The sequence below is a fragment of the Salvelinus fontinalis genome, chromosome 22 (assembly GCF_029448725.1).
Source record: "Salvelinus fontinalis isolate EN_2023a chromosome 22, ASM2944872v1, whole genome shotgun sequence".
In the NCBI taxonomy this organism is placed as follows: Eukaryota; Metazoa; Chordata; class Actinopteri; order Salmoniformes; family Salmonidae; genus Salvelinus; species Salvelinus fontinalis.
The window spans coordinates 9,520,964-9,548,455 of NC_074686.1; the positions used below are offsets into that span (position 1 = coordinate 9,520,964).

The following is a 27,492-nucleotide window of genomic DNA, read 5'->3' on the forward strand; positions in this document are numbered from 1 at the left end:
TCTAGAGAGTAGGGTAGAGAAGAGTAGGGTAGAGAAGGGTAGAGAAGAGAAGGGTAGAGAAGAGTAGGGTAGAGAAGGGTAGAGAAGAGAAGAGAAGAGAAGGGTAGAGAAGAGAAGAGAAGGGTAGAGAAGAGGGTAGAGAAGAGTAGGGTAGAGAAGGGTAGAGAAGCGAAGGGTAGAGAAGGGTAGAGAAGAGAAGGGTAGAGAAAAGTAGGGTAGAGAAGGGTAGAGAAGAGAAGGGTAGAGAAGAGAAGGGTAGAGAAGAGTAGGGTAGAGAAGAGAAGGCTAGAGAAGGGTAGAGAAGAGAAGGGTAGAGAAGAGTAGGGTAGAGAAGGGTAGAGAAGAGAAGGGTAGAGAAGGGTAGAGAAGAGAAGGGTAGAGAAGAGTAGGGTAGAGAAGGGTAGAGAAGAGAAGGGTAGAGAAGGGTAGAGAAGAAGGGTAGAGAAGAGTAGGGTAGAGAAGGGTAGAGAAGAGAAGGGTAGAGAAGGGTAGAGAAGAGAAGGGTAGAGAAGAGTAGGGTAGAGAAGGGTAGAGAAGAGAAGGGTAGAGAAGAGTAGGGTAGAGAAGAGAAGGGTAGAGAAGGGTAGAGAAGAGAAGGGTAGAGAAGAGTAGGGTAGAGAAGGGTAGAGAAGAGAAAGAAAAAGCAGCTGGAGAGTGAAGCCCCTTATTCCAATTGAAAAAGCAAATTGAAAACCTCAAGGCAACGGATTTAATGGCAGTAGTTAATCCCGTGAGATGGTGGGCCAGTCTCAGCTCTACTCCCCACAGAACACAGTGTACAATACCACAATAATAACACAATGTAGCCATTTGTTTTCCTACAAGAAACCACTATTTGGGGGCTAGTCTAGGATTTGAACCCTGGACCTCTCATTCTGCAAATCACCAGAATGAGTTTATAATAGTTTTGAAATAAGAACTTCTTCATTCCACTCTAAACATGTACACAACCCTATCATAACAGGAATACCTACTAGGTGTACTGATCGTGCTCTAGTTAATTGAGTGTGCTGCATTGAGGACGTAGTTGAAAACAGCACATGGCCTTTGTCATGTGTATGACCGTCGGGTGTTTCCTTACAGACATTTACATGATCAGAATGAGGTATGAAGAGCATCATCATCTTACCAGCCAACACCCCGCCTGTTTACATGCACACAACATCATGGTTGATCTCCGCAACTCACTGCTCCCTCTGGTGGCCGGTATGGGTAAAACGTTTCTCCCTTGATCTGGAATTACTGGATGGCGAAGTAATTATATGACGAGATGTAAACATGATCATTTTTAGATTCTAACCATTAGGTCGTGTTTGTAAAGAATATATATATATAATTTCAAGAAGTTTGTTTTACTAAAGCGATAGTGCAGCAAAAGTACATATGTGTATATTTGTGTCCTTACCTTGAGAGCTATGGAGAAGGAAAGACAATCCACACTGTGATTTAGCCACTGCCACCAATGGCTAATATTAGCATTTTCAGACCAAAAACCGATCAATCAATGTATCCAGATTAGCATGCTTTAAATGTCATGCCCAAATATGCTACCAAAGACTTTATTTGGTGTCACAAAGAGGAATTTCACTGAAATGACATGCTAACAGAGAATATCAAATTAATAACATTTTACCACCATATATCAGTTCAACATACCAGACACACATATCAGACAGTGTTTTGATCCCTAATTACTAAATCATTTAATTACTTTATCTATAGTGTGTGTAGTTTAATGGAAGGTGGATATCGAGGTAATAGGAAGAGCAGGCACAACTATGATCTGAAATAGCTGCAGGCAAAAGCTATTCCTGGTGATTTTCTTAAAGCCCCCCCAAAAAAGCATGTTATGATCTGCTGTTATGAATTTGGTCTGTGTCGGCAACTCTAGCCTTGTTGTCAAACTGTTGATCTATGGATCAGAGAAGGAAGTGTTGTTTGACTCCGAGGCCTACTTACTGATACATCCACTGGTGGTACTTGGGTGAATATATTTAATCTCCATCACTAAGCACTCGAACCATAATTGGGCGTGCTTTAATATCCGACACTTCCTTCATCGTCAACACAAGGGGTAGTGATGTAGCATTAGCATCATTTTGGTTCCCGTCTCATTTAAAACTGCAATCTGTGATATTTACAGCCATTATTCATCATTTAAATTAATTATATATCCATTGATTCCTGTGGAATATCATTTAGAAATGCATCATGAGTTTAGCACAACTGTCTTCTATCCAGTCCCAAAATGTAAGGTTGTTTTATTCCATTATAAACAGTGTCTTTGTAAACAATGTATAACTTTAAAGTACATTTACAATTATCATGTGGATGTCATGGACTGTCAGTCCTTGCAGCAAGAGTACCATCTACGAATTTGAGGATTCAGTGGAGGGGGTTACATGACCCCAGCCTCGTCCCTCACCTGTATATCAAAACAAGTGACGGGCAGCCGTTTTGCTGAAGAACATAATAATCCCAGACTGCACCTTTAACGCTCCCTAATCTGTTTAAGATGCGCTTCAACACGTGTCCGCATGCCTGGATCAGTCGCTCAAAAAATGACAACAATTTTCACAAGCAGCACGTCTAGTGGTGCCTAACATTTTTTTGGCGGCTAAAACAACACTCCTGGATTTGTCTGTGCTTGAGCCTCCAGAGGATATGTTCACACACAAATCTCAGGCATACCTGTAATTTGCCATGTTTTATGATATTATTTTTTTTTGTTAGTGTGAAAGTACCTGCCGCTTTGAAATGTGCTCTGGGGCTGAAATGTTGGATGTTGTACTAGCTGAAAATGATCTTAAAACATGTTCTGTGATTTAATTAGTGTTATTGGTCTATAGCCCCCCCCCCCCCCCCCCCCCCCCCCCCCCCCCAGCGGGCTATAGACCTATAACACTAATCAAAGACAGAGGTTAACAAATGCACGGTGACAGTTCTCAGGCCAGGCTATATCACTTGGGTGCTGGCTATAGAATGGTAACAGACACATACTTGTCCAGGGGCAACGAAGGGCAATCAGTGTCAGCTACCACTGGACATTATAGTGCCACAGGATGTGATGCTGTCAGTGACACATGTTGGTTGGTCATTTAGGAGCCTTAAAGGACTCAAGGCCTGGAGGTCGTTGACACTCAATAGAAGTTTAACAGAATACAGCGAGACATTCAGGGCCTTTGGTTTACATTTTATTCGACAAGACAATGATCCTTAAAACATATGTTTTCAAAAAAGCTAATGACATTTTTACAAAAAAGGGGGAAAAAAGGGAAATTAAGAACATGCTTTAAAAAAAATCACAATGATCTCAAGTGTTTGGCTTTCCACAATCAGAGGTTACCCCATCTTTTTTTAATCTCAAATGTATTTTCTAAAACAGAAACAAATGTGTAAGTGAACAAGCTAAAAATAAAGTAACGAAGGCACATCTGGCTTTGTGATGAAAAAAAAGCGACAATGAATGTGAGATAATTAAACAAGCGGGGAAGGAAGAAGACCGGATTCAGATTAGCGTTATCGCTAACATTCACAGTTTGTATTTTTGGCATTAAACCTATCGGGACGGAGGCAAAGCGCTTGGCAAACACACACTGCAACTCATGCTGCAGCGAGAAAACGTTATCAGATGCCTTGACTATAAAACAACAGAACTAAACAGAATGCTGACTCATTGGTCTTTGATAATAACAAACCCAAGGGGCCCAATGATTGTCGTTTTCTAAGCTCAATATATCAACACATCTTCAATTTTGAGGCTCTTTTTATAGGCAATACACAAAACAGTACAATATATATCCGACGGCAATATGAAGCAATAAATAAAAAATGTAAAGAAAATGGAATCACAGTTTATTAAAGCAAATTAAAATAAATGCACAATTCATTTCCCTTTGAACTCTGACCTGTGTAAGGGCTATAAAATTCAGATGTGATTGTCTGACACTGCACCACTTTATGCGAGCCCGCCGCCCACAGCCATACGTTTTCAAAATGACAGCATGAGTCTTTTTGCACAGAGAAGAAGTTGAGCTACCCATAGTTCCATGCAGCATGCAGACATTATCTTTAAAAGAAACACCATAGAGACCGAAGTGCCACCAAAAGCCAATGAAAGTTGTTTTCAAAGTGATTGTCACATCAAAGAAAAACGACAGTAGTGCAGTGGACCACTGACTGTGATGGAATAGAGAACAGTGGGGTAGGCAGTTACTACTGTGTTCTATTTCTCTGTATGCCCGTCTACCTAGCAGTCTATATACCATATCTATTTGTCTACATCTGTCTAGCAATCATTAGTGTCATAGTATCTATTTATTTACTTACATATCTACATGTGCTTTTTGTTCATGTTCGTCTTTTTCTTTGCGACGTTTTTTTTATTCAACAAGCTAATGTACTTAGAGACAAGCAAGGCTATACTCGCTGTCTGTTGAGGTGACACAGAACAATGCCCTCATGGAATTGTGCGACTCGAGCTCTTTGGAACAGCCAGAACCAATGATTTGTTCCCATTACTCAGCAAGAGTTACATGCAACTCTTTGTTTATTGCACCCTGCAGTAAGCAGCCTGTGGAAAGAACGTAGCCATATGCTGACTGACTTATGGATCGGCAAAAAGATATTTCAAGTTGTGCCGTGCGCCTTTCTGTACGGCCTAAACCACCCGCTGCTCTATATCCATGTGTTTGTGCTTGAAGTAGACGATACAACGGAGGAACGCAAAGACGTCGACAACATTCAAAAAGTATAAGCCCTGGTGTCTGTAAGTAGCCTTGGGAAAAAGTGAGCCAACTGATTGAAACAAGCCACCGATCATGCCATGCAGAGTTATAAAGGACTAAAATCCACAGCATTTTTAGATTAAAAACATAAGCATTGTGACTGACAACCTCAATACCCGTAAAATGTATACTTTTTTTTTTTCCAATTTCACATGGAAACTGACACCCCTATACATAGAGGTTCTGAAAACACCTACACTCTTTTTTTATTTTATGTGCACACATTTCACCGACAATATATTAATCAGCAATATTATTTACAGTGTTCTTTGATAATTTGGTTCACTTTGACATCTTTGACCAACTTGACACGGTCTCACATAATTGTTCATCAATGATGTTTTGCACATTTGTGGTTAGGTACATAAAAGGCTTTAGAATAAAACTAAAATAGAAAAGATTTCAATACATATTTCACTGCGTGTAAAATAAACAGCATATATTACAGCGTATAATAGCCACTTAATCTACATAAATTGGTACTAATGGCAGTATTTTCCAATATATAATATATGCTGGGTATTTTGACACTGAAAATACAATCCTTATAATTTTAACTTAACTTAAATGTTAATCTTTCCTGTGGGGGAGGGAATTGCACGCTCATTGATAATTGTGTTTGCACATGTCACACTTCGTTACCCTAACAACGCAGTATTGCCAGCTCTTGCGATTTAGATTGAACCCAAAACATGAGTCAGATTCTTAAACTGTGTCATGGTGCAATGTTATAAAGCAGTGACAACCTCATTCTGTTCATACTGCCATAAAACGGCATTTTGGTCTGAGGATGCTTACTGTACATTATAAACCGGGTGGTTCGAGCCCTGAATGCTGATTGGCTGAAAGCTGTGGTATATTAGACCGTATACCACAGTTCTAATTACGTTGGTAACCAGTTTATAATAGCATTAAGGCACCTCGGGGGTTTGTAGTATATGGCCAATATACCACGGCTAAGGGCTGTACCCAGAAGAACAGCCCTTAGCCGTGGTATATTGGTCATATACTACACCATCTTTGGTCCTTATTGCTTAAGTATAACACTGCAACATTTAAACAAACAGTTTCGAGTGATAATTCTGGTGATATTTTGAATTGTGTTTCCGGTGACCTTTGGTGACCTTTCCGGAACCACAAGAGTAGTAAACACTGCATTTAGGATCTGACCACATCGGGAGGCTGGAGTTGTGCCGATAGGTCCAGAACCTTCCTGGGTCTACAGGCACGTTGTTGCTGTTGTTGTTGTCGTCGTCACGGAGGCTAAAACGTCATCTGCTAAACATACATGGCTGCCGACACAAAGCTTTCTCCGCGGGCCACAGTGGTCGATGGCGGCTCGTCGACGTGGTGACCGTCCGCGCCGGAGTACGGCGGCAGGGCTCCGTCATTTAGCGTGTCGTCGATATCGGCATACTGTATCGAGTCCTCCAGGACAGCAGGGCTGCCACCATTAGCAGCTCCACCGCCAAGGGTGTTATCATCGTCATCGTCGCAGGCATCCAGATCCTGTAACAGCAACAGATCCCGGTTGAACCAGCAACAACAACAACTCTCGAGAAAATGACATCAACTGTGGTATGGTAGACAAAATCCACTCCTTGACCACGCACCGTTCAATAGTTTCACAATAGGTTAAAATAACTTTTTTGCTTACAAAATAGTCAAGATGTTGAGGGACCATGCAGGCAGAATGTTATAATATAGTACAAAAGGGTGAGTAATCTGATGATAGAGGCGAATCCAGAGTCTAGAAAGCAGCCAGCTGTACCTCATGAAGGGTAAACGTAGTACAGGTAGTAAATCAACGTCTGTAAACAGCACTGTGTGAAAATGGAGACAGTCCGGGTTCTGTTCATAAGGCACCCAATGGCAGACAACAGACTGAAACATGGAGTAACTAGCTGGACTTAAGTACGATAGGAAACATTCATTTTTTTGTTTTCTGGTGTGACCTAATGATCACGACCCAGAGAATGGAGATTGGAGGATGTCCTCTTACCGTGACAGGCTCTCCGCTGGTCTCGTAGTAGACCTTACTTAAAGGCTGGGTCTCCGTCAACTCCTTCGTCACTGGGTCTGTGACATGCTTGTTCAGCTGTGGGTAAAGTCAGATAACTGGGCCACTCATCTCCAATCAATAGCCATAAGCCCCATTACGAACTGCACTCCATGTGGTTTATGACCTTCAATAATAACGAGCCCTGAGTGACAGGGAACGTGGACCACTCACCATCTCTGTGGAGCTGCCGGTCTTCACAGGCGGAGGGGGCTTGTGCTTGGGAGGACCACTGATTGGATGAGAGAAAAGAGGGCAGGGGGAGAGGTTAGTGCAACTCACTCTGTCCACACCTAACAGATTTGGAGTGAGTAAAACTTCATTGATTGGAGGAAAGATAGGGATTTGCTAAGTCGTACATATTGAATAAAAAAATTACTTTGAGAAATCGCTAAGGGTCCTAAGAGGACAATTTTCTGAGAGCGGGACACTCACTCTCCGTTCTCTGCGTTCTGCTTGCGTTTACGGACCACCATGATGACAGCGCCCACGATCACCAGCAAGAGGACCACACCAATGATGCCTCCGATGATGCCAGCCGTCGACGGCCCAGCTGTTTTCTTTCGCTGCTCTGAAAGAGAAGAAGACGCGGGGGACTTAGGATTTCGTCCAATTCAAATATATGTGGCATTACTCCTTGTGATAAGGGCTGGGGGAACACGAGCTGTTGGAATCAGAATCCAATCAGAAGTGTTAAATGAAAACAGCTGAACTGTAGAACAGGGGCCTGCTCAGGAGGATGTTACAGAACATTCCGATAGAAATGTGTCACACAGAACAGACATGACTGCTCATTCTCTCTCTCTCTCTCTCTGCAACATTCAGAACGTTTCTCACCATTGAACGCACGCCAGGAAATGAGCTTTGCTAGGCATTTAATGCCTGCCACACATCTTATCACCCGCCGATGTTCTGAGTTGACCTCCGACTCCTTGCTCAATTATGCCTCTGTTTGTGATTTCCAGAGGGCATTGAGGCTGAGTGAGGCGTCTAAATGAAATGTAAAAGCCTCTCATTATGTTGGTTTTAACCAGCTTGCAGTTTCCACAGATGGCCACTAGACCATTATTATCCTCAATATCACATTGGAAGATAGTGACGGTCGACTTCCTCTTTTCAGCCACATGGTGGTGTGCTGTTGCCAAACTAACATCTCGCTGCCGAGAGTGAGTGAGTGAGTGCATAAATTACTTTGTGGATTCTCACTCCGGCTTGCGCCCATATCAGAGATTCCGACTACGGGTGATTCCACTGGGAGCGGTGCAGACGTCCGCGCATCTGTTAGCTGTGTAGGTGTAGGGGAGTCTGCTGCGTCTACGCTGGGGACACGTTCAGAGACACACATTCACACCCGAAAAGAGACCGGTCAGCGTCAATCATTTGCTATCGCGTAAACACGAAATGTATAAGGGAAGGAGGGAGATATGGGGCGGTGGCCAGGGCTCTGTCCTGAATTGCTCTCTCGCTCTCGCTCTCAAAGCTGGATCCGCGGACACACACGCAAACACAGAAATCTATACAGACAGAAGCCCCCCCGCCCCTCCAACCTATTGGCATCCCTCTGTGGGTACGCTAGCTGCTGATCTGCTGGATATCAGCGTTTACATTAGCAGCGTTTACCATTAATGTTCTCCGATAATAATAAACTGTATTTCCAATAAATAATGAGTCATGTTAGTTACTGCATCAAAAACAAGCAGCCTAACATGGAGGAAATTAACTGGTCTTAAAACAATTATTGATGGAAAAAGAAAAACAAGCTGTTATTGTTCAAGTCCAGATACACCCATCCCTGTTTCAGTCTGTTTTCTTATGTTTGGTGCCTGATGAATATAACCCTGTTTCAGTCTGTTTTCTTATGTTTGGTGCCTGATGAATATAACCCTGTTTCAGTCTGTTTTCTTATGTTTGGTGCCTGATGAATATAACCCTGTTTGAAGGACGGGAGGGAAGGAGGTAAAGAAACAGACGATTGTATTGGCTGAGAAAAGGAAGGTAACGATAGGGGGTGCCCACCCACCCGATACCCACGGGTTTGGCAGAGAACGAGGGCCAAGACAGGGTGAGGTAAGAAGAGGGGGGGAGAAAAAGGATTGAGATCAGATTTTGTCAGGGTGGATACAAGAATGGGGCGTGGTGGAGTGGAGAGGATGTCATCGGAGACTGATTAGCTCACATAACAGATGTGATGTGAATAGACAAACCCCTTAGCACACTCAAACACACACTAAGACCCCCCCCCCCCTCCCCCACTCCTACCCAGTCATCCTAACATATTCTACACCATATCTCTCCCAGTTGAGTCACTTACCAATACCATTCAGTGTGTAAAACCATCCTGTCAGCCCAGATTGAAAGAATGAGACTATCCCGAACCCACATTTTTTTTACGTTACAGCCTTATTCTAAAATGGATTCAAAATGTATTTCTCAATCTACACACAATACCCCATAATGACAAAGCGAAAACAGATTTTTTATAAATATTTGCAAATGTATTAAATATAAAAAAACAGAAATACCTTATTTACATAAGTATTCAGACCCTTTGCTATGAGACTTGATATTGAGCTCTGGTGAATCCTGTTTCCGTTGATCATCCTTGAGATGTTTCTACAACTTGATTGAAGTCACATGTGGTAAATTCAATTGATTGGACATGATTTGGAAAGGCACACACCTGTCTATATAAGGTCCCAGAGTTGACAGTGCATGTCAGAGCAAAAACCAAGCCATGAAGTCGAAGGAATTGTCTGTAGAGCTTCAAGACAGGATTGTGTCGAGGCACAGATCTGGGGAAGGGTACAAAAAAAATGCCTGCAGCATTGAAGGTCCACACAGTGGCCGCCCGGGCAAACTGAGCAATCGGGGGAGAAGGGCCATGGTCAGGGAGGTGACCAACAACCCGATGGTCACTCTGACAGAGCTCCAGAGACTGGGGCAAAGGATCACATTACAACAGGACAATGACCCTAAGCATAGAGCCAAAACAACGCAGGAGTGGCTTCGGGACAAGTCTCTAAATGTCCTTGAGTGGCCCAGCCAGAGCCCGGACTTGAACCCGGTCAAAAATCTCTGGAGAGACCTGAAAATAGCTGTGCAGCGACGTTCCCCATCCAACCTGACAGAGTTTGAGAGGATCTGCAGAGAAGAATGGGAGAAACTTCCCAAATACAGGTGTGCCAAGCTTGTAGCGTCATGCCCAAGAAGACCCAAGGTTGTAATCGCTACCAAAGATGCTTCAATAAAGTACTGAGTAAAGGGTCTGAATACTTATGTAAATGTGATAGTTTTTGACACATTTTCAAAGAATTCTAAAAAATTGTTTTTGCTTTGTCATCATGGGGTAGTGTGTGTAGATTGATGAGGAAGAAATTAAATGTAATCCATTTCAGAATAAGGCTGTAACGTAACAAAATGTGGAAAAAGTCAAGGGGTCTGAATACTTTTTGAAAGCACTGTATATACATAAGATGTGTGAGGATGGAGAGAGAGAGAGAGATGGGAGGGAAGGATGGTGCTAGGAGGGAGGGCGGAGGAGAGCGACATGGGTGCGAAGGCTCTGAAGTGGGGCCAATAGAGGCAGACTGTAAAAGGTCCAGCGTCTCTCTGGGATACGGTTTAAGTCACAGGGAGGAACAACTAGCGAAACAACCCCTCACAGTCAGTCTGGCTCTCATTGTCATTGTCATTCTGCTGCTACACTCCTCCGCAAAACTCCCAACTGGGACATCTCTATCTCTCGCTCTGTCTGTCTCCATCTCTCTCTCTCGCTCTGTCTGTCTCCATCTCTCTCTCTCACACTCCATTGCTCACTTTCCCTTCACTGGCAAACAAGCTCTGAAATGTTCTCTTTTAGTCACACACTTGGTCAGACACAGAAGTACACACACACACACACACACACCACCACCACCCCCCCCCCCCCCCCCCCCTTTTGGGCTGAACATTTTTCAAATTCTACCTAATTACCTTATAGTTCAAAAACGAACCACTAAGAAAAAAGATTTCTTCCTCTCCTTTTTCAAAATAGGTCTTGTACAGTAAGTGCTGGAGCTAGAGGGGGAGCGAAGGAGTGAAAGAAAAGATACAGAATGGAGAGGGAAAGAGAGAAGACTTCAACGTAACATGAAGTCAAATACTGCCTTGTGCTTAGAGGCCAAAACTGGATTACGCTTGACATCAGCCTCCCCTCCCACCTCCACGTGTTTTCTTTACCCCTCCATCCCTCCCTCTTTCTCTCTCCTCGACCACCTTAGTGACCTAGCGTGTTCTCGGCTTCCCGCCTGCTCCACCAACCCAAGCCCTCACACCTTCTTACACACACACACACACACACACACACTTACTTTGCGGGGCCATCTGTGATTGGAGAACAGGCTCGCGGGAGTGTTGCTCTCCTGGACTCTTTAGCGTCCAATGAGCCGACATCTTATCTTTCCCCATCGCTAAACCAGCGAGCAATACAACGCAAGGCACACGCAAACACACACACGGAGACCTGCAGCACCAATAGTCATTGGATCACGACGCCTCGTGGTAACACTCAGAAACACACCCGCCCTTCCCTGCATGTGTACGTGTGCATCTGTGCGCTTTGAGTGTCTCAGCGTGTTATGTCCCTCTTAGTCTTAATAGCTACACTTTTAAATCCTATCAATTGCCAGAGATCCTCTCTTTTTTCCGTGCCGGTCAACTCTCCCCATGCGTTTTGGTTTCCCTCCATCGTTCTGCCACTTAGTGGATTAAAAACACTCTCCGAGTTCGCTTCCTAAAATAGCATGACTGGACCAGAAAAAAAATGTTTCGCACAAAAATAAAACTGAAATGAGTTTATCGCCATTGCAAACGCCTCCAACCATTCCATTCCCAGGGATCAAACTAGGTCAAATAGGCGCGAGACAGCAACAGCCACTTCATTTTCGGCTCCAGCGTGGCCCACGTCCCCTGATCTTTGCCTTAAGACAGATCACGTACCCAGCGACTGTCACTTATCTGGGTCAAGTGGACCAGGGCTGGGCTTCGGGGGCCGCGGCTGCCACCTTTTACATGGTAACCTTCCGCATAGGTAATGAGGCCTGGGTGTTTGCGGGTCCACGGAGGGTTTGTCAGGTTAAGAGAGCAGTGTGTGTGTGTGTGTGTGTGTTGTGTGTGTGTGTGAGAGTGTAGCTCAGAAGGGCATGAAGCAGAAGGTTTACGCTCCACTGAGCTGGGTGTCTCCAGACCAACAGGCACTTACACTAGCATGTCTTAGTGGCCACTGCTGCTTGTGCCTAGTAGCATCAAGCAGAGCCAAAGCTAATTTACTGCGATCCCTCCCCTGTTGGCCCCTGTGCATTTTAACTGTCTGGAGATTAAGCTGAGGTCAGTCAGTGACACTGCATGTTTGTGTGTCAGATTGTGTCGCTATATCCTTCTGTCTGTCCTTCTCTCTCTCTGTGTGTGTGTGTGTGCGCGCCCCTCACTGTGACACTGATCTCCTCTACTCCCTCCATCCCTCCCTCCTCCGCAGGCAGCAGTATGCTTCCTGCCATCCAGTGCCACAGCGAATCACAGCCCACACACTCTCATCCAGCCACTGCTGGCCCTCTAGCCCTGGGTAGACAGGCCTCTTACCCTTCCTCTCAGCCCAAGGCCCCCCCCCCCCCTCCCCTCCCCTCCACTGAGTGACCTTCCTCTCGCATACAAACAGACACAAAAGGGACACAGAAACCTGGCAGAAACACAGTCAGACCCACGCACAAGGACAGCAGAAACACATATTTCCACCAAGTCCCCTCCTCCTCTTCCTGCTGCTACGTGCCATACCAGTTTCTGATCTAAACATTGGCAGTTGCAGCGGCACAGGAAACATATGCCGGGCTAAAACGGTTTAATAGTCTTAAACCCCGATACACACTGTCAGTGTGTCAGGCCTTTTCTCCGTTCACTTTATCTTCTTAGAGAGAGTCCGTCTCTGAGGAATTGTTTTGACTGCATGCCGTGGATTCTACGTCGTGTTTAGACACCCCAGGTATGCAGGTACTTTCACTAATGGTAATAAAAATGGCCACCTCTTTCTTCCCGCAAAACAACATCACAGCTTGTTTATCTGTGAGTGATTTGTTGCAGCTGGAGATGCTAGCATTGAACTTTGTAACCTCTCAACAGAAACACCGCCACTCACTATAATTCCACTCACATACTGTGAACACACACACACACACACACAAACACAAACCCCCCTTTACACACAATCCCTGCAGGACTAACAGCTGATTTGTCTTAGCCTGCCTGGTATGCCTGTCGAGAACCAGACGTTTCATCATCCTCCACTCTCCCCCCCCCCCCCCGCCCCTACACACTCATCCATCACCTCACACCTCTCCGTTCCGCTCCTGTAAAACTCCTCTTGTTTTTCCACAATGGAGTTTTTCAGAGAACGGACAGATCAAGGGAGAAGTCTGGAGTGCACTTAAACCCCATTTCTGTGTCTTTCAGCATCTAATTTGCGTTTCCCGGGCTATGGTTAGGAGGGGAGAGTAGGAATGAAAGGGAGAGAGAAAGACCAGAAAGAGAGAAAGAGAGGGTGACATGGTTTTATGGAGAGAGAGAAATGAGCTCCCTTGAGTGCATCGGTCTGAGATAGCGGTTAGTGGCTAACAGACTAATAGTGTAGCGAGCCATGAGGTTTTGCTACGCTAACGACGGTAAAGGTCCCTGGGATGGCTAGCCCCGGCGGAACTAAAAGGACAGGCCCTGCGAGGCCACGGCTGGAGTGTGTTTAATGGACAGAGAGAGGTAGAGGAGGAGAGAGAGAGAAAGATGAGCGGAAGAACAGGAGAAAGAAAAAACAGAGAAAAGGAAAATGAAAAATATTCTATATTCATGACTTCTGCGAAACCATCTAAAAAATGAATCGCTAAGAGACTGAAAAACACCAACCTCTGAATTTCACATTGGAATGAACTGCATTCTTCTCTACCTGTAATTTCCTATAATTGGATTCAATGAAAGGGTTGAACCTAGGGGTGAACATCAACTCTGTTGTTATGATAGCAGTGAGAAGCTGTTATCACGCAGCTGGGAAAAGACCAACAGTCGTAGGATATACAGGAGAAACAGTCATGATCTGTACATATCTATCTATATACGACTGAGGGAATGTACAGTACCTGTACAACAAAGCCATTCCCATGACAACACAGACTGTTTTATATACAGAGGAAGTGAGTCATCATTGAATTATAGAATATTGTGTATCAAATGTATATAGAACTGTAAATGCCAATGCATTCTAAACAATATAGACCTTTATATTAAATGGTACCCCACATTGTTTGCGACAAAGGCTGTGTTAACTACTAGGCTATTGCTGATTACCAGCAAGCATACAGCAATCTGAATGGCGGTTCACAATATCAAAATTAATACTCCACGGCTTATGTTTTGGAAGGTACTACTGAATAGAAGGAACTCACCCAATTAATTCCATCCAAGTGTTTTGATAGAGCATTTCGCTTTCATTACATCAATACATTCTGTGAAAGCCACACCTATTCTCTTGTGTGGAATAAGTGCTTCTGAAATCGGTTTAATTGCAGATTACATTTTTCTTTTTGTGGTAATTAGCCACCTACGACAACGACTGCATACCAATGAATCGGAATCCATATCTGAGGCCTTAACTAATAGCAAAAACTCAATTTTCTCTTGTGTCTTTATATAAGATCGTCTAACCTCGGGTTGCTGGAGGCTTTTTTATAACTGAACACTGATGTTCAGGAGCAGTGTTAATGAATGACAGAGCGCAGATGTCACCGTAAGGTACAACACACACACGCACGCGCACTCAACAAAAACCCTGTTAATCACGTCCCCAGAGAAAGGCACCCCAACGCTGTTACTCATTCGAACAAAACACAGACAGATAGAACATCTGCCGATCAAGACAAAAACACACATACCTCTCTATATAGACATACTAATCAAAACACACACATAATATACAGGTACACAAGCCCAGGCGGCAGCCAGACGCATTAACGTCTTTAAGTGGGTTCCGCAGCAGGCATTATGTTGGGCTGCAAACTAAGCAGCGGAGTAGAAAGACTCGGTAAAGACACTGAGTGCCTCAGAGAGTAAACAGTAGCGGCTCATTAGCCCCGATCAAACCGCTTTAAGACGAGGATTCTAATCACTAGCTTGGAACAACACGACTGTGTTCTATAACACATCTAAAGGCTGACTAACAGCTGCTGGCCACACGGTTCAGAGAGATGCGAACTAAATCGATTCAGACACAAATGTCCACAACATTCAAAGAATGTTCCATCAAAACCTCCGGGGAGCGTTGAACCGTTGATGTATTGTGCCATGTAAAATGCCTACTATTGTATGTAGTACATTCTTCGTAATCAGAGGGATTACGAATTGAGTCTTGGAGTCAAAGGTCACAGCTCTTATTAATCAGAGGGTTGACGCTTGGTTTATGAGCAGTGTTTGATGCTAATGGTTACTAATGATTGGGCCTAATTACTGTGGTGACTAGGCTGGTGTGAAGGAAAACGAGCCCCCGACTGAAGCAAACAAACACTGGTGTGGTAAAATGGAAGCCGTTTGATGAACTCTAGTCGGAGATAGTCACACTAGTGGAAGGAACGCATGGATGTCTATGGGCCCTGACAGATACTTAGTGGCTGCTCTCGATATCACACAAGACCACTAGTATCCCGCAAACACATACATACACACGACTCTGTCAACAAACACTTTTAGGCCACATGAAATCATGGCCACACTCAGCTATGCACTCAAGCACTCTGTATCTGTCACAAAGCACTTGCCTGGGACAGCTATAGTTTTAACTATGCTTTGTGGAAAGTAATACTTTTTTTATGGGGGGCAAATAGCTACTTTCAAGGTGACTAGTACTATTTACATACAGATCCCAAAAATTCATATTTTTGTCAAACTATTTGAATGCAGATCTCAGGAAGTGACAACTTTTCCAGAAACGATTGGATTTTCTGTCTTGGCAGGGCTGTATCTGGACCTGCATGTTGAAGATAGAATGGACAGGACACAATCTCCTATACTATTCCAATCTGACAGAAATGTATTGTGTAGATAAAATATGACTCTGAAAACTCTGTAAATAGCCATTCTTCTGAATGTCCATTGCCCCAGGTGTACATAATCAGTCAAATCAATGATATGTTGTACCGATAAGTAAATAAGTTGTGATGCTCCACTACTGTATGCCACTGAAAATGTTGAAAACTGCAATTCATTTAATGATACGTAAAAATACTGCCGAGAAATTCAATATCCATTTGCAAACAGCAAGTTGGATGCTTAGCAAAAACAACTTGTGAAACTCTTTGTCCATCTGAGGGTAAGAGTTCTTGTTTCAAACATACACTGAACCATCTTTAAAAAGGGATAGTTACTCAAAATACAAACTAACATGATTTCCCACCTACCTTGTCTGTAGTTTATTCAAGAAGACAGTTTTTGGATATTTAGTTTAATACTTAACCATATTTTGCTACTGTTAGAATTCGCAGTAACACTTAACATTCAATTGTTCTTGTGCCTCTAATAAAACTTTAATTACGTTTGGAGCAACATTTTATTAGCCTGGTGTTACAAAATACTTTGGTAATTGCATTTTATTTGCACATCAATGAGCTGAGAGCGTTTTGAAGTACTGTATACAAGAGGAATAGTGACTGTTCCTTATTCCAGTGACGTAATAACCCCAGTGGCTAGTCAGATTAATATAGTTCGATTAAAACGTTTACATGCTTTGCAAGAAGCACGATTTCCCAAATAATCCTGTTTACATGGACAAATCAGGCTAGTTGATGGCACTCTGATAAATGCACAAAATCACCAATCCAACAAAAGAAACGTTCAACCACAGCGACCATGTTATTTTTGAGAAGCATATTTGATTCTGAGTTCTGACAAAGTTTGTAGGTGAAAACTACTTCGCATACATTCAGTGGTTCCGAACTCACTTCACTCGCGCTAAAAAGAGGGAGGCTCGCTCGGCTGGTGCTTGCACATGCGCAGATCAAATACATTGCTGGAACGTCGCTTAAACTGTTTTACATGTCCTAATAATTTGGTTGCTCAGAAAAACCAGGTGTTTTAATCGGAGTATGCTTACTTTGATTTTGACCTTACACCAATTTAGATACACAGAGTAAAGTGTTAGCATGACTATTGCATCATCGGTCTACTGCCATAATCCGTTTAATGTCTAGTTATTAGTGTGCATGTAAATGTATTCACTGTTACTATTGTAGTAATCAAAGTTACTACACATTAGAGCTTAGGGTTGCCAACTGTCCCGTATTAGCCGGGATGTCCCTTATATTGGGCTAAAATTGGTTTGTCCCATACGGGACCTCCCGTGTCCTGTATATTCATCCAATCACAGTATAGCGTAAACGTGCCAATTCCTGCAAAGGAATTTCTGTTGTTGTTCGGTCGGTTTGGCATATCAAGGAAATATGGAAAAAAACTGCAAAAAAAGAAAAGACTGCAGCTATAACAAAGAATGGGAAGCAAAAAAAAGACGTGGGCTAAGCCCGTCAGTGGTGACTCAACGAAAACTTTCTGTACTTTATGCCGTCGGGAATTCTCAATAGGCCATGGAGGGGAGAATGACCAAACTCAGCATGCATCCACAGAAATGTGTAACAGTATAACTTTAGTCCGTCCCCTCGCCCCGACCCGGGCGCGAACCAGGGACCCTCTGCACACATCAACAACAGTCACCCACGAAGCATCGTTACCCATCGCTCCACAAAGGCCGCGGCCTCGCAGAGCAAGGGGAACCACTACTTCAAGGTCTCAGAGCAAGTGACGTCACCGTTTGAAAGGCTATTAGCGCGCACCACCGCTAACTAGCTAGCCATTTCACATCGGTTACAAATGCACAAGGCGGCCACGCTAGCTAAAGGTGCTAGCAATATCGGTGCATTCTTCGTGACGTCTACTGCGGAAAACAACAAAATGGCTGCAAGTGAAGCCTCGTCTCTTACGTTTAAACACGGACTCGGCTACAACAGCACTAGAAACGTGTTGTTTCCAGCGTGCGTGAGATATTTCTCTCTGTCTGATGGAGTGCAGCGCAAGTTACTTGACTTTTATGAAGACAATGAAGAAACTGTAAATGGCATACATCAAGCTCCAATGAACTGTCTGGAAAAGCATGAACTGGATATTGGACACATCACAGCCCTATGCAGCAGATGATGCCAATGTCAACTTTGTAAAACACCTCTCAGTTTACCAGTTATTGAGCAGTGCCAACAATCGCATTCTGAAAGCTAATTGCCCAGCTCACATAGCTCATAATGCCTGGAAGCACGCCTGCGATCAGCGGTCAGTGGATATTGAGACAATTGTTTTAATGATCTACAGCCACTTCTCAGTATGTGCTTCCCGAAGAGAGGAACTGCCTGCATTTTATTTGCCTTTGTTGACATTGAATTCTGCAACATGTTTGCACACGGTGGCTCTCTCTTCATCCAGCTGTCGATCGTCTCCTGCAAAGCTAGCCAGCTCTTACTTCGTACTTCAGGTCCCTTGGGGAGACTTGTCCTGTGGCACTGAAGAGTATTTTTGAGTATGAAGAAAAAACGGAAGCTGCTGAGATTTATCTGTGCTTTTTCCACAACGCGGGGTGTGTTTTTGACCAACTCGTAAAAAAGCTGGAGGACACAACGCTCTGCATCACAGATGTTTACGGGGAAGTCCAACACTTCAAAATGAAGATTCTTCAGCGGAAACAGAACAGCCTTTTTGGATACCAGACCAAGCAGCTGATGGACAAACAATTGTCAGCACAAAGGTCCAAGCAGCAACAGGACTTTGTGAAGTTCTATGACACTGTCATTACATACATTGACAAGTGGTTTGATTTCTCACCAGAAAATGTAATGGTGAAACTGAAACCGATCAGCCTCTATGAGGAGCTCTCCTTCACTGACCTGGAGCAGGTGGTGGTTGCCCTCAAAATGACAGTCTTTTATTTATTTTTAAGAGACAGTAGTCATTATGAACCAACTCTATGGAGAGTTTTGTGCTAGCCGGGAGGAAATACAGAAAGCCAGACAGGATACCACAAAATCCACCAGTGAGAAGTGGGTGGCAGTTTTCCAAAACCTAGGGAAAGCCAACTTGATCAACATGTTCAGGATTGTCTCATTTGTCCTCAGTGTGCCAGGCTCAAATGCCTTTGTGGAGAGGCTTTTCTCTCGGATGACCATTAAATGGTCAGACTCAAGAAACAGATGCAGCACAGAGGCAGAGCTGATCAAAAATGAACTTCAAATATCTGTGAACTGTGACTTGTCATGTAAGTACTTCTCTCTGGCTATGCAAACGGAGAAAGGACTGCTTGAATCAGTCAAGAGCAGCAAAAAATATCCATGGAACAAGTAGACTTGGTGAGTGACTCGTGCCCCTCTTTTCCATTTCAAATGTGTTTTTTTCTTTGCTGTAAAGATCCAAATTGGGATTTCTTTGATCATTTCTTTTGAATATTATTCAGATAAGTTGACATAATGATACAGTTTTAGTAAAGCTATAGAGTAAATGGAATATAAAAATGTTTTGCCTTTCCAATTGACTAAGAATATGATATACATTGTATATTAATTCACACAACACCATACCCACACCGCCGTGGCACTGTACACCTTTTGTCCCTTATTTGGTAGTGAGAAAGTTGGCAACCCTATTAGAGCTTGATATCAAATGTTACTGTATTACCTTATGTCTCACTCATTATGAAAATATATTAGTTAGTCATTTTGAAGCTGCAAAAGTGGTCTACTCTAATGTTGAGGTGATTCAATGCATTTACTTACAGGCTATGAGCCAGTTGTCACCAACCGGTCGACTGCGGCATTCATAGTCAATCATCGAACATTTCTGTAAAAAAACAACAATAAAGCCTTGCGTTTCTGTTTTTCGTTGTTGTTGGTTTAGTGCCGTTGGCGGTGCACTTGATTCAGCAGCCCTAGTGCCAGGAAAGCAAAGTGTTCCCATTTTTAACCATTTCATGTGTCTGAAGGTAGAACTGCGCCTACCAGGCAGGCCCAGAGAGCAAATCAAGTGCACCTATAGGCCTACCGCTGGTCAATCAGAGAGCTCAGACCACCGTGTCGGCACAGTTTCCTCGAGCCATAGGCTACAAAAAGAAGCCTAGAGCGCACAGCAAAGTTGCTACTTTGAGATTTCACCGTTTTTAAAACCATGACTAGAGAGAGACTCAATTAATACAGCAAAGAGCTGCTGTTTTTCTATAAATTCATGGTTATGTTGTTATTCAGCACTGTCAACACTGTTCCAACACTTTTACAAGCCATAAAATGCACGTTCTCCCTACTTCCACTTACGCTACAACCAGCACTGCAGCTGCAATTAACGAGTATATCAATGTGTTCCGATAAGCTTACGTTGGTATTATTAGCAACTTGTCTTTTTTTAATATCAAGGAATATTTCACTTTCTCTGGTCATAGGAGTAACAACATGAATTGGTTGATGAGGCAGAAATAACGCAGTGCGACTTGAGTTTCGCCATCAGCTGGAAGACTGTCCCCTTTTCTCAGCAGAATGGAGGGAGGAGAGGGGACGGGTGAGGCAGCCTCACCGCTGCTCTCTCCCGTCCTTCAGACTGACCATCAGTTGCAGGCCATCAGTAAAAATAAAATAAAAAGCTCATTATTATGCTCCCTCAGCTGTGCCTCACAAGTAATACGACAAATGATCTATTACCTGTGTGATCATATACCTACAAATGGTCTGAGTGGAACAACATTGGCAGTGCACTTCAAGCAGAGCCAATATGCAGTGATCATTTATTGGGCCTATAGCTTACTGCTACAGAACTGTTTTTAAATCGGTTAATGTTGCATACAGTAGGTTTATGTTTTTTTTTAAAGTCATATTAAAAATATATATCTGAGCGGTAGATCTCGGCTTGCTTTTGGACTCTTCCCTCAGAAAAGGTTGGCGACCACTGCTATAGGCTATGTTAAAATTCATATCTGAAAGCCCTCCAAACCGAGTGCTATTGTTGATATATTTAGACTAATTAAACTAACTGTTGTAGTTTTTGGTTCTTCATCAAATATTTGTCAGCCATCAAATAAATATTAATTTTGTTTTCAAATAGGTATTCAAATACCTTCATATATTGTTTTTCTGAGACCTGTATTTGAATATCAAAGAAAATAGTTGCCTTTTAGTTGAAACTATCAAAACTATAATCGGCTACAGAGTATTTGAACTTGGCATATTCAAATAAACTACAAAACACAAATTATTTTCTTCCCAGGTCTGGCCGCTACACACACTGCTTAATCAACAGGGTCATTAGCATAATAAACTGGGCTGCCCAGTGTCACTGCGACTAATGAATAGCTTCATACGCGATTGCTGTCCCACCAAGGTAGGAAGACGGGGCGTTCAAGCCTGCAGACAAAGACATTGCTAAAACAGCAGCGGGGTTTCGAAAGAGGAAAAGGAAGACATCCTGTGTGTTTAGACACAAGTCACTGGAAATACCCCCCTTAGGGTACAACCTGTTTCAACTGCCAACCCCTGTGTGCTAAAAATTGAGAAATCACAATCCTCTCCTGTCTTTGCATATGGGAAAACACACAACGCAATTTTTTTTTAAATGTAGAAGGGGGCTGCAAAACTCTTCCCCCTGACATCTTGGCAGGTTAGAGCAAGCCTGCCATTCCAAAGCGTGGATTCTGAAGCATGTCAAACCTGGTTACCTGTGGGTAAAGGAGGCACGTGGCGTGCTAACGTGGGGTGACACGAGCACACACACACACGTATACTCAAATGCACATATACTCAGATGCACAGCCTCAGGGCTCACTAACAGCAAGGTAGCACCTTGGTAACAAGCACGCAATGCCTGCCACTGGGCCGTAGCCCCAAAAATCAAGACAACAGAAAATCAATAGAGTGGCATCAAAAGCATATTTCCAGTGAATATCATACATCAGAAGACTCAGGCACATCAAAGCTCACATTTCCTAATATACTGTGTAATACCCTTGAACCAACTAGTTCAGCTGGTTGTGTGTAATACATTACTGTAGCTGCTATTCTGACAGTGCTAAAAAAGTGGGGCTATTACCAAAAATGCCCATAATATTTCAAATATGAAAATGACCGTAATGTTTCAAATATAAGTGCATGGTACTTAAATCGAATACAACAGATGGCATTTGCATCGCGTGAATTGCATATATAGTTCATAACTGGTACGTTTGAATGGGTTTTAACCCACATCAAATGATCAAAGGCTTTTCATAGCCCTCTTTTACAGTTTGTGAAATAAAAGCTGGCCTAAGTACTGCATCACGAGTAATACATTCTTTCTAGAATAATCTCTGCATGCAATTTCTGCGCCGTCTCATAACCAGGGCCAAGTCATGAAAGAATCCTCCGACTATCTCTCTCATCCCAGCTGAATGGTAATACAATGTGCGCTAACGCTGTTACAACGAACACAAACAAGGCCATCTTGAATACAATGGTCCTCTCCACATAATCAAAACGATTAATTTTTTCTACCTTGTGGCAAAATGTGCCAAAGAAAACAGTTCATTTAATTGTTGGAGGAATGCGAGGTAGTGTCAAGCAGTCATGTGAAAACTGGACTTAGAAGGAATGCAATGATAAGGCATCCAACATCAAGCAAACAGTGATTTATATTCAAGGCCATGTTAGCGGTAGCCTCGGTGCTCAGACAGCCTAGCTAAGCTAGCGCTAGCACTAACGCCCGGGGAGGAGACTGGAGCCTTTCAGGGGGAGCCAATGACAGGAGGAGAGGGGTGAGAGGATCAGACGCCAGGAACCTTTTGACGGAGGCGAGATGGAACACACACACACAGTGAGTGAGAGAGCGATGCGGCTACACACACACAAGCACACACACACACACCGTGTCTGCACCGCTGCTCAACAGTGCAAAGGGTAGATGGAACACACACAAAGACAAATCGATATCTACAGTTTACACACCCACACAGGCGAATACATACACAACCTGAATGACCAAAAGGCGTATTCAACAGGTAGGGCACAACACTGCAGCTCCACAGCCCTTCAACAGATATGGAACATTCCTTTTCTCCCTCACACTCCACAGCCCTTGGGCAGAGGGTAGAAAGCCTCCCCAGAGAAGCAGCACGTTTCCACAGCAAGACAGTGACTACAGGAGGGAGCAGGACTACTCAGTCAGGAGCACAGAGGGGGGTGGGGAGGTAGGGGAGTCAGGAGGGGGAGAGAAATGTGTTGGGAGTCAGGCCGAGGAGAGAGTGGGGTGACAACTCGTCAACTGGGGAAACGTGAGCTGAAGCCCACACCGGCCCCTCAGGTCACACCAAGCACTCTGTAACCCTCCTCTATCTCCCTCCATCTGTCCTCCTCAGCTGCCAGGGTGCTTCGGACATCTCCCTCCTCTCTCGGTCTCTCCTCAGATGTATGCATCTCTTTCCATCTGGCATGTGTGGAATATGTGTGGATCTGTGTGTGTGCATACAGCATGTAAATGTGTGTGTATATGAGAACTGTCGTGGCACACTTGGGGACTGGTTTCACCCCCATCCTCCCACCCCGTGACACACACTTCTCCCGCCATTCTCCCCCCACTGAATATTAACATGGAATATGCTGAAATTGCCAAGGTGTGTGAGAGGCATGCAGAACAATGGGCACACACGGACAGATTCAGGCCTGGATACAGAATGTACAGTAGATACCACGCACAGCAAGGGGCTGCACTGCCTATTCCACACACAGCAGGCAGACAGAGAGCACACATAATGCTCACATGCAGTACACACACACACATAGCCGGCACGAAAAAGAAAACTAGTCCATCTTGAATTCTCATTGTTCAATTGTTATTTTAAACTGGGTGGTTCGAGCTCTGAATGCTGATTGGCTGACAGCCGTGGTATATCAGACCGTATACCACAGGTATGACAAAACACTTATTTTTACAGCTCTAATTATGTCGGTAACCCGTTTAAAATAGCAATAAGGCACCTCTGGGTTTGTAGTATATGTCCAATATTACCATGGCTAATGGCTGTACCCAGAAGAACAGCCCTTAGCCGTGGTATATTGGCCATATACCACACCCCCTCGGGCCTTATTGCTTAAGTAACACACACACACAATATGAAGTGCATTTCCTTTACCATTCACACTGCGTGCTGCTGTCGTTCGCACAGCAGCGCGCAAGCACACGTTGCTAAGAGTACAAGCAGCAACAGACACGTACATGTAGACAGAACAAAGCGAGCTGGAACCGACAGACTCCTCAACCCTCCCAGTGAACACAGTACCGCACATCAACACAAGGCATTAGCACGCTTGGGCGTTTTGCCATTTCACGGCAAGCAGCAGGTTGTTGAATTATTTATAGCGTGTCTGTGAGTGTGTCTGTGAGTGAGAGAGAGAGAACACTGAAACAGGAGAGAGAGAGAGAGAACACTGAAACAGGCTTTACGGATTCTGGGCCTGTAACCATATGCGGCACGCTGAATTTGGTGAAAGTGCCTGAACACACACACACGGAGAGTCCAAACCAACACACATGGCGCCCCGTTTAATACACGTAGGAGCTTCAATGTGCACGACACGCCGCAAACACTGAACGCACAACACCGCAAATGACCATCAGCACGGCAGAGCCGACGCACGCTGAGGCGTGCTCAGACACAGCGCATGGAAACGCCTTTGTGGGCGAAACAAACTGAAGACGCTCGGAGCACACGACACAAGTTCAAGTGCGTACATATCCCAACGCACAGAGGACTCGTGTTAAATACACAGAAATGGTGGTGTTTAAAAAGGTCACACAAGCTATATACAGAGCGCTAGGCATTAGTGTGGACGCTGCTTCAAAACTGCCCCCCCATAACAAACACACAGCGATGACAATCCCATGGGGCACCTCAGTAATTATCTCCATGTCGTTATGTGCACGGCGCCAAGGACATGAAGGGGAATCTTCTTGGCCCAAGACATGATCCGGACAGAAAAGCGCACTACGAAACACAGCCACATAAAAAGGTCAATAGTGTAATTCCTTTAAAACAAAAAATGGGGACTACACTTTAAACCCAGGAGATGTAGGATACAGAGACCCATATGGCAGTTTGTGGGGACTTATGAAAATGTGTGGTAAGCCATTGGTAACCCACTGACATGCCCATTGAGTAACAGGTGTTGCTTCAAATGGGCTTGCAGACTATGCCGAATTCAGTCAGTCAGACCCCCAATGTGAGAAAATTTAAATGTTAAGGTGCTTCCAAAACAATTTAACTACAGTCCTTTGAATAAATATGAACATGTCATACAGTTAGTCATACATACTGTTTAATTTTGTCACTTCAACACAAGGCCTGATTTCTTTAGTATTTAGACATAGGGCATGTGTCAAACTCATTCCACAGAGGGCTGAGTTTCTGCGGAGTTTTCGCTCCTCCCTTTTACTAATTAGCGACATTAATTCAAGTACAAGACTCTTCACCTGGTTGTCTAGGTCTAAATTGAAAGGAAAAAACAAAAACCCACAGACAGTAGAACCTCAATGAAATGAGTTTGACACGTGTCCTAGAGGATTATCATGCACAGTAGTCCTGATCTTAATTATTTTTTACAGTACTTAAAAAAATATCCACAGTGAATAAGGAACATACGCTTTTTTTCCATTTTCACCTAAAATGACATACCCAAATCTAACTGCCTGTAGCTCAGGACCTGAAGCCAGGATATAGATATTATTGATACCATTTGAAAGGAAACACTTAGAAGTTTGTGGAAATTTGAAATTAAAATGTAGGAGAATAACACATTAGATTTGGTAAACAAAAAAAACATGCGTTTTCAAAAATCTTGAAATGCAAGAGAAAGGCAACTATATAATATTGGAGTTTAGCCACAATTTAGATTTTGGCCACTAGTTAGCAGCAGCGTATGTGGACATTTTCAAGTGAAGCATTGCAATACGTCACAATTTTTTGATCAAGCCTGCCCAAATGTACCAAATTGGTCAATTGATACATTTAGAGAACTATAGAGAACACACAAAAATGATATGGATAATAAAACGTGTTTACTCCCAGGAATGTCATACATGATGGAAAATTAGCTTCCCCACAGAAAAGACACTAACCTTCATACATCTAGATGGCCAGGTGTGGTGGGTGTGGGGCCAGAAACAGCAGAGGTTCAAACTTTAGAAACCAGTTCCTACATTTGAATATCAAAATGTATTTTATCAAACAAAACTACATTTTATCTCTGGGACCCTCAAGATGACAAATCAGAGCAAGATTACTGAATGTAAGTACATTATTTACCTTCAGCAGTGAATGTATCAAACCAAGTGCCATGATAAAAGTTTAGTTGTTGTGCACTCTCCTCAAACAATAGAATGGTATTTTTTCACTGTAATAGCTACTGTAAATAGAACAGTGCAGTTAGATGAACAATCATTTAAGCTTTCTGCACATATAAGACATGTCTATGTCCTGGAAAGTTGGATGTTACTTACGTCATTCTAGTCACATTAGCAACAACCACCCCGGTATAGGGACGCCGATCCCGTAGAGTTTTCTTTTAACAATAGTCACTTTTGAGGAGTTATTTTCTATGCTACAGGAAGTGTTACTTTTACCAAGAAAAACTTACAAAAGGAATAATTCGAGGTAAAAAGGAGTTGGAGATGGATGAAATTATGCAAAAATAAATCAAATTGTACAGGATGCGAACAGGTGACTGATGTTGACGTCAAGCTGACGTATTCCTCAGAGTGACCTGACCTTTGCACTTTGCTCCTATTTATAGCCTAGTGGCTCATTGAGACACAACAACGTAAAAAAGAATCCTTTTTCAAGTTAAATGGCAAATTACAGCATCAAATAATAAGAGAAATAGCGCGTGTCAAAATATACATAGGCCTGTAAATCCAGAGACACCCCAAAAAAATCAGGGCAACAACATTATAGGAGGCAACAACATCCTCGTTTAGCCCCGTTGGATCCACGATGTGTAAGATGTGTTGTCAGAATGCCTCGGTGTTAGTTAATGTATGATGTCATGTCCTCTTGGTGAAATGTGGATGTGTTCTATGGCTGCAAAGAGCAGGGAGGAAGGTGAGCCATGGTTGGCGTCGATACAGTGGCGCAAAAGCATAGTCCATGTTTTATTTTGAATAGCAGCCTTATGTTCCGCGATGTGAAGTTTCGATGCTCGTTTGGTTTGGCCAATACAAGCAGCCCGCTCAGATTCATTTGAGCATGTACAGTGCATTTGGAAAGTATTCAGACCCCTTGCCTTTTTCTACATTACAGCCTTATTCTAAAATGGATTAAATAGTTTTTTTCCCCTTTATCAATCCACACACACAATACCCCATATAATGAAAAAACAAAAATAGGGGTTTTAAAAATAATTGCAAATATGTATTTTAAAAAACTACTTAAATATCACATTTACGTAAGAATTCAGACTCTTTACTCAGTACTTTGTTGAAGCACCTTTGGCAGTGATTACAGCCTTGAGTCATCTTGGGTATGATGCTACAATCTTGGCACACTTT

At 43.3% G+C, this 27,492-nt stretch overlaps 1 protein-coding gene across 2 annotated transcripts in view; it reads right to left on the bottom strand.

Annotated features, from left to right (window-relative positions):
* Positions 1-4,229: 4,229 nt before the first annotated feature.
* The window catches only part of LOC129819728 (poliovirus receptor-like), a 77,774-nt gene continuing 54,511 nt past the window's right edge, over positions 4,230-27,492 (bottom strand). Inside the window, exons 7-11 of one of the 2 annotated variants that reach the window (XR_008754113.1) lie at positions 7,282-7,417; positions 7,021-7,078; positions 6,790-6,885; positions 5,803-6,296; positions 4,230-5,743 (exon numbers count right to left, since the gene is read on the bottom strand). Coding sequence is in view for 1 of the 2 variants with exons in the window: in XM_055876267.1 (XP_055732242.1) it covers positions 6,066-6,296; positions 6,790-6,885; positions 7,021-7,078; positions 7,282-7,417 (521 nt within the window). In the remaining variant the exon portion in view is untranslated. Of the gene's footprint in view, positions 6,297-6,789; positions 6,886-7,020; positions 7,079-7,281; positions 7,418-27,492 lie in introns of both variants that reach the window. The other variant, XM_055876267.1, reaches the window with a different exon arrangement.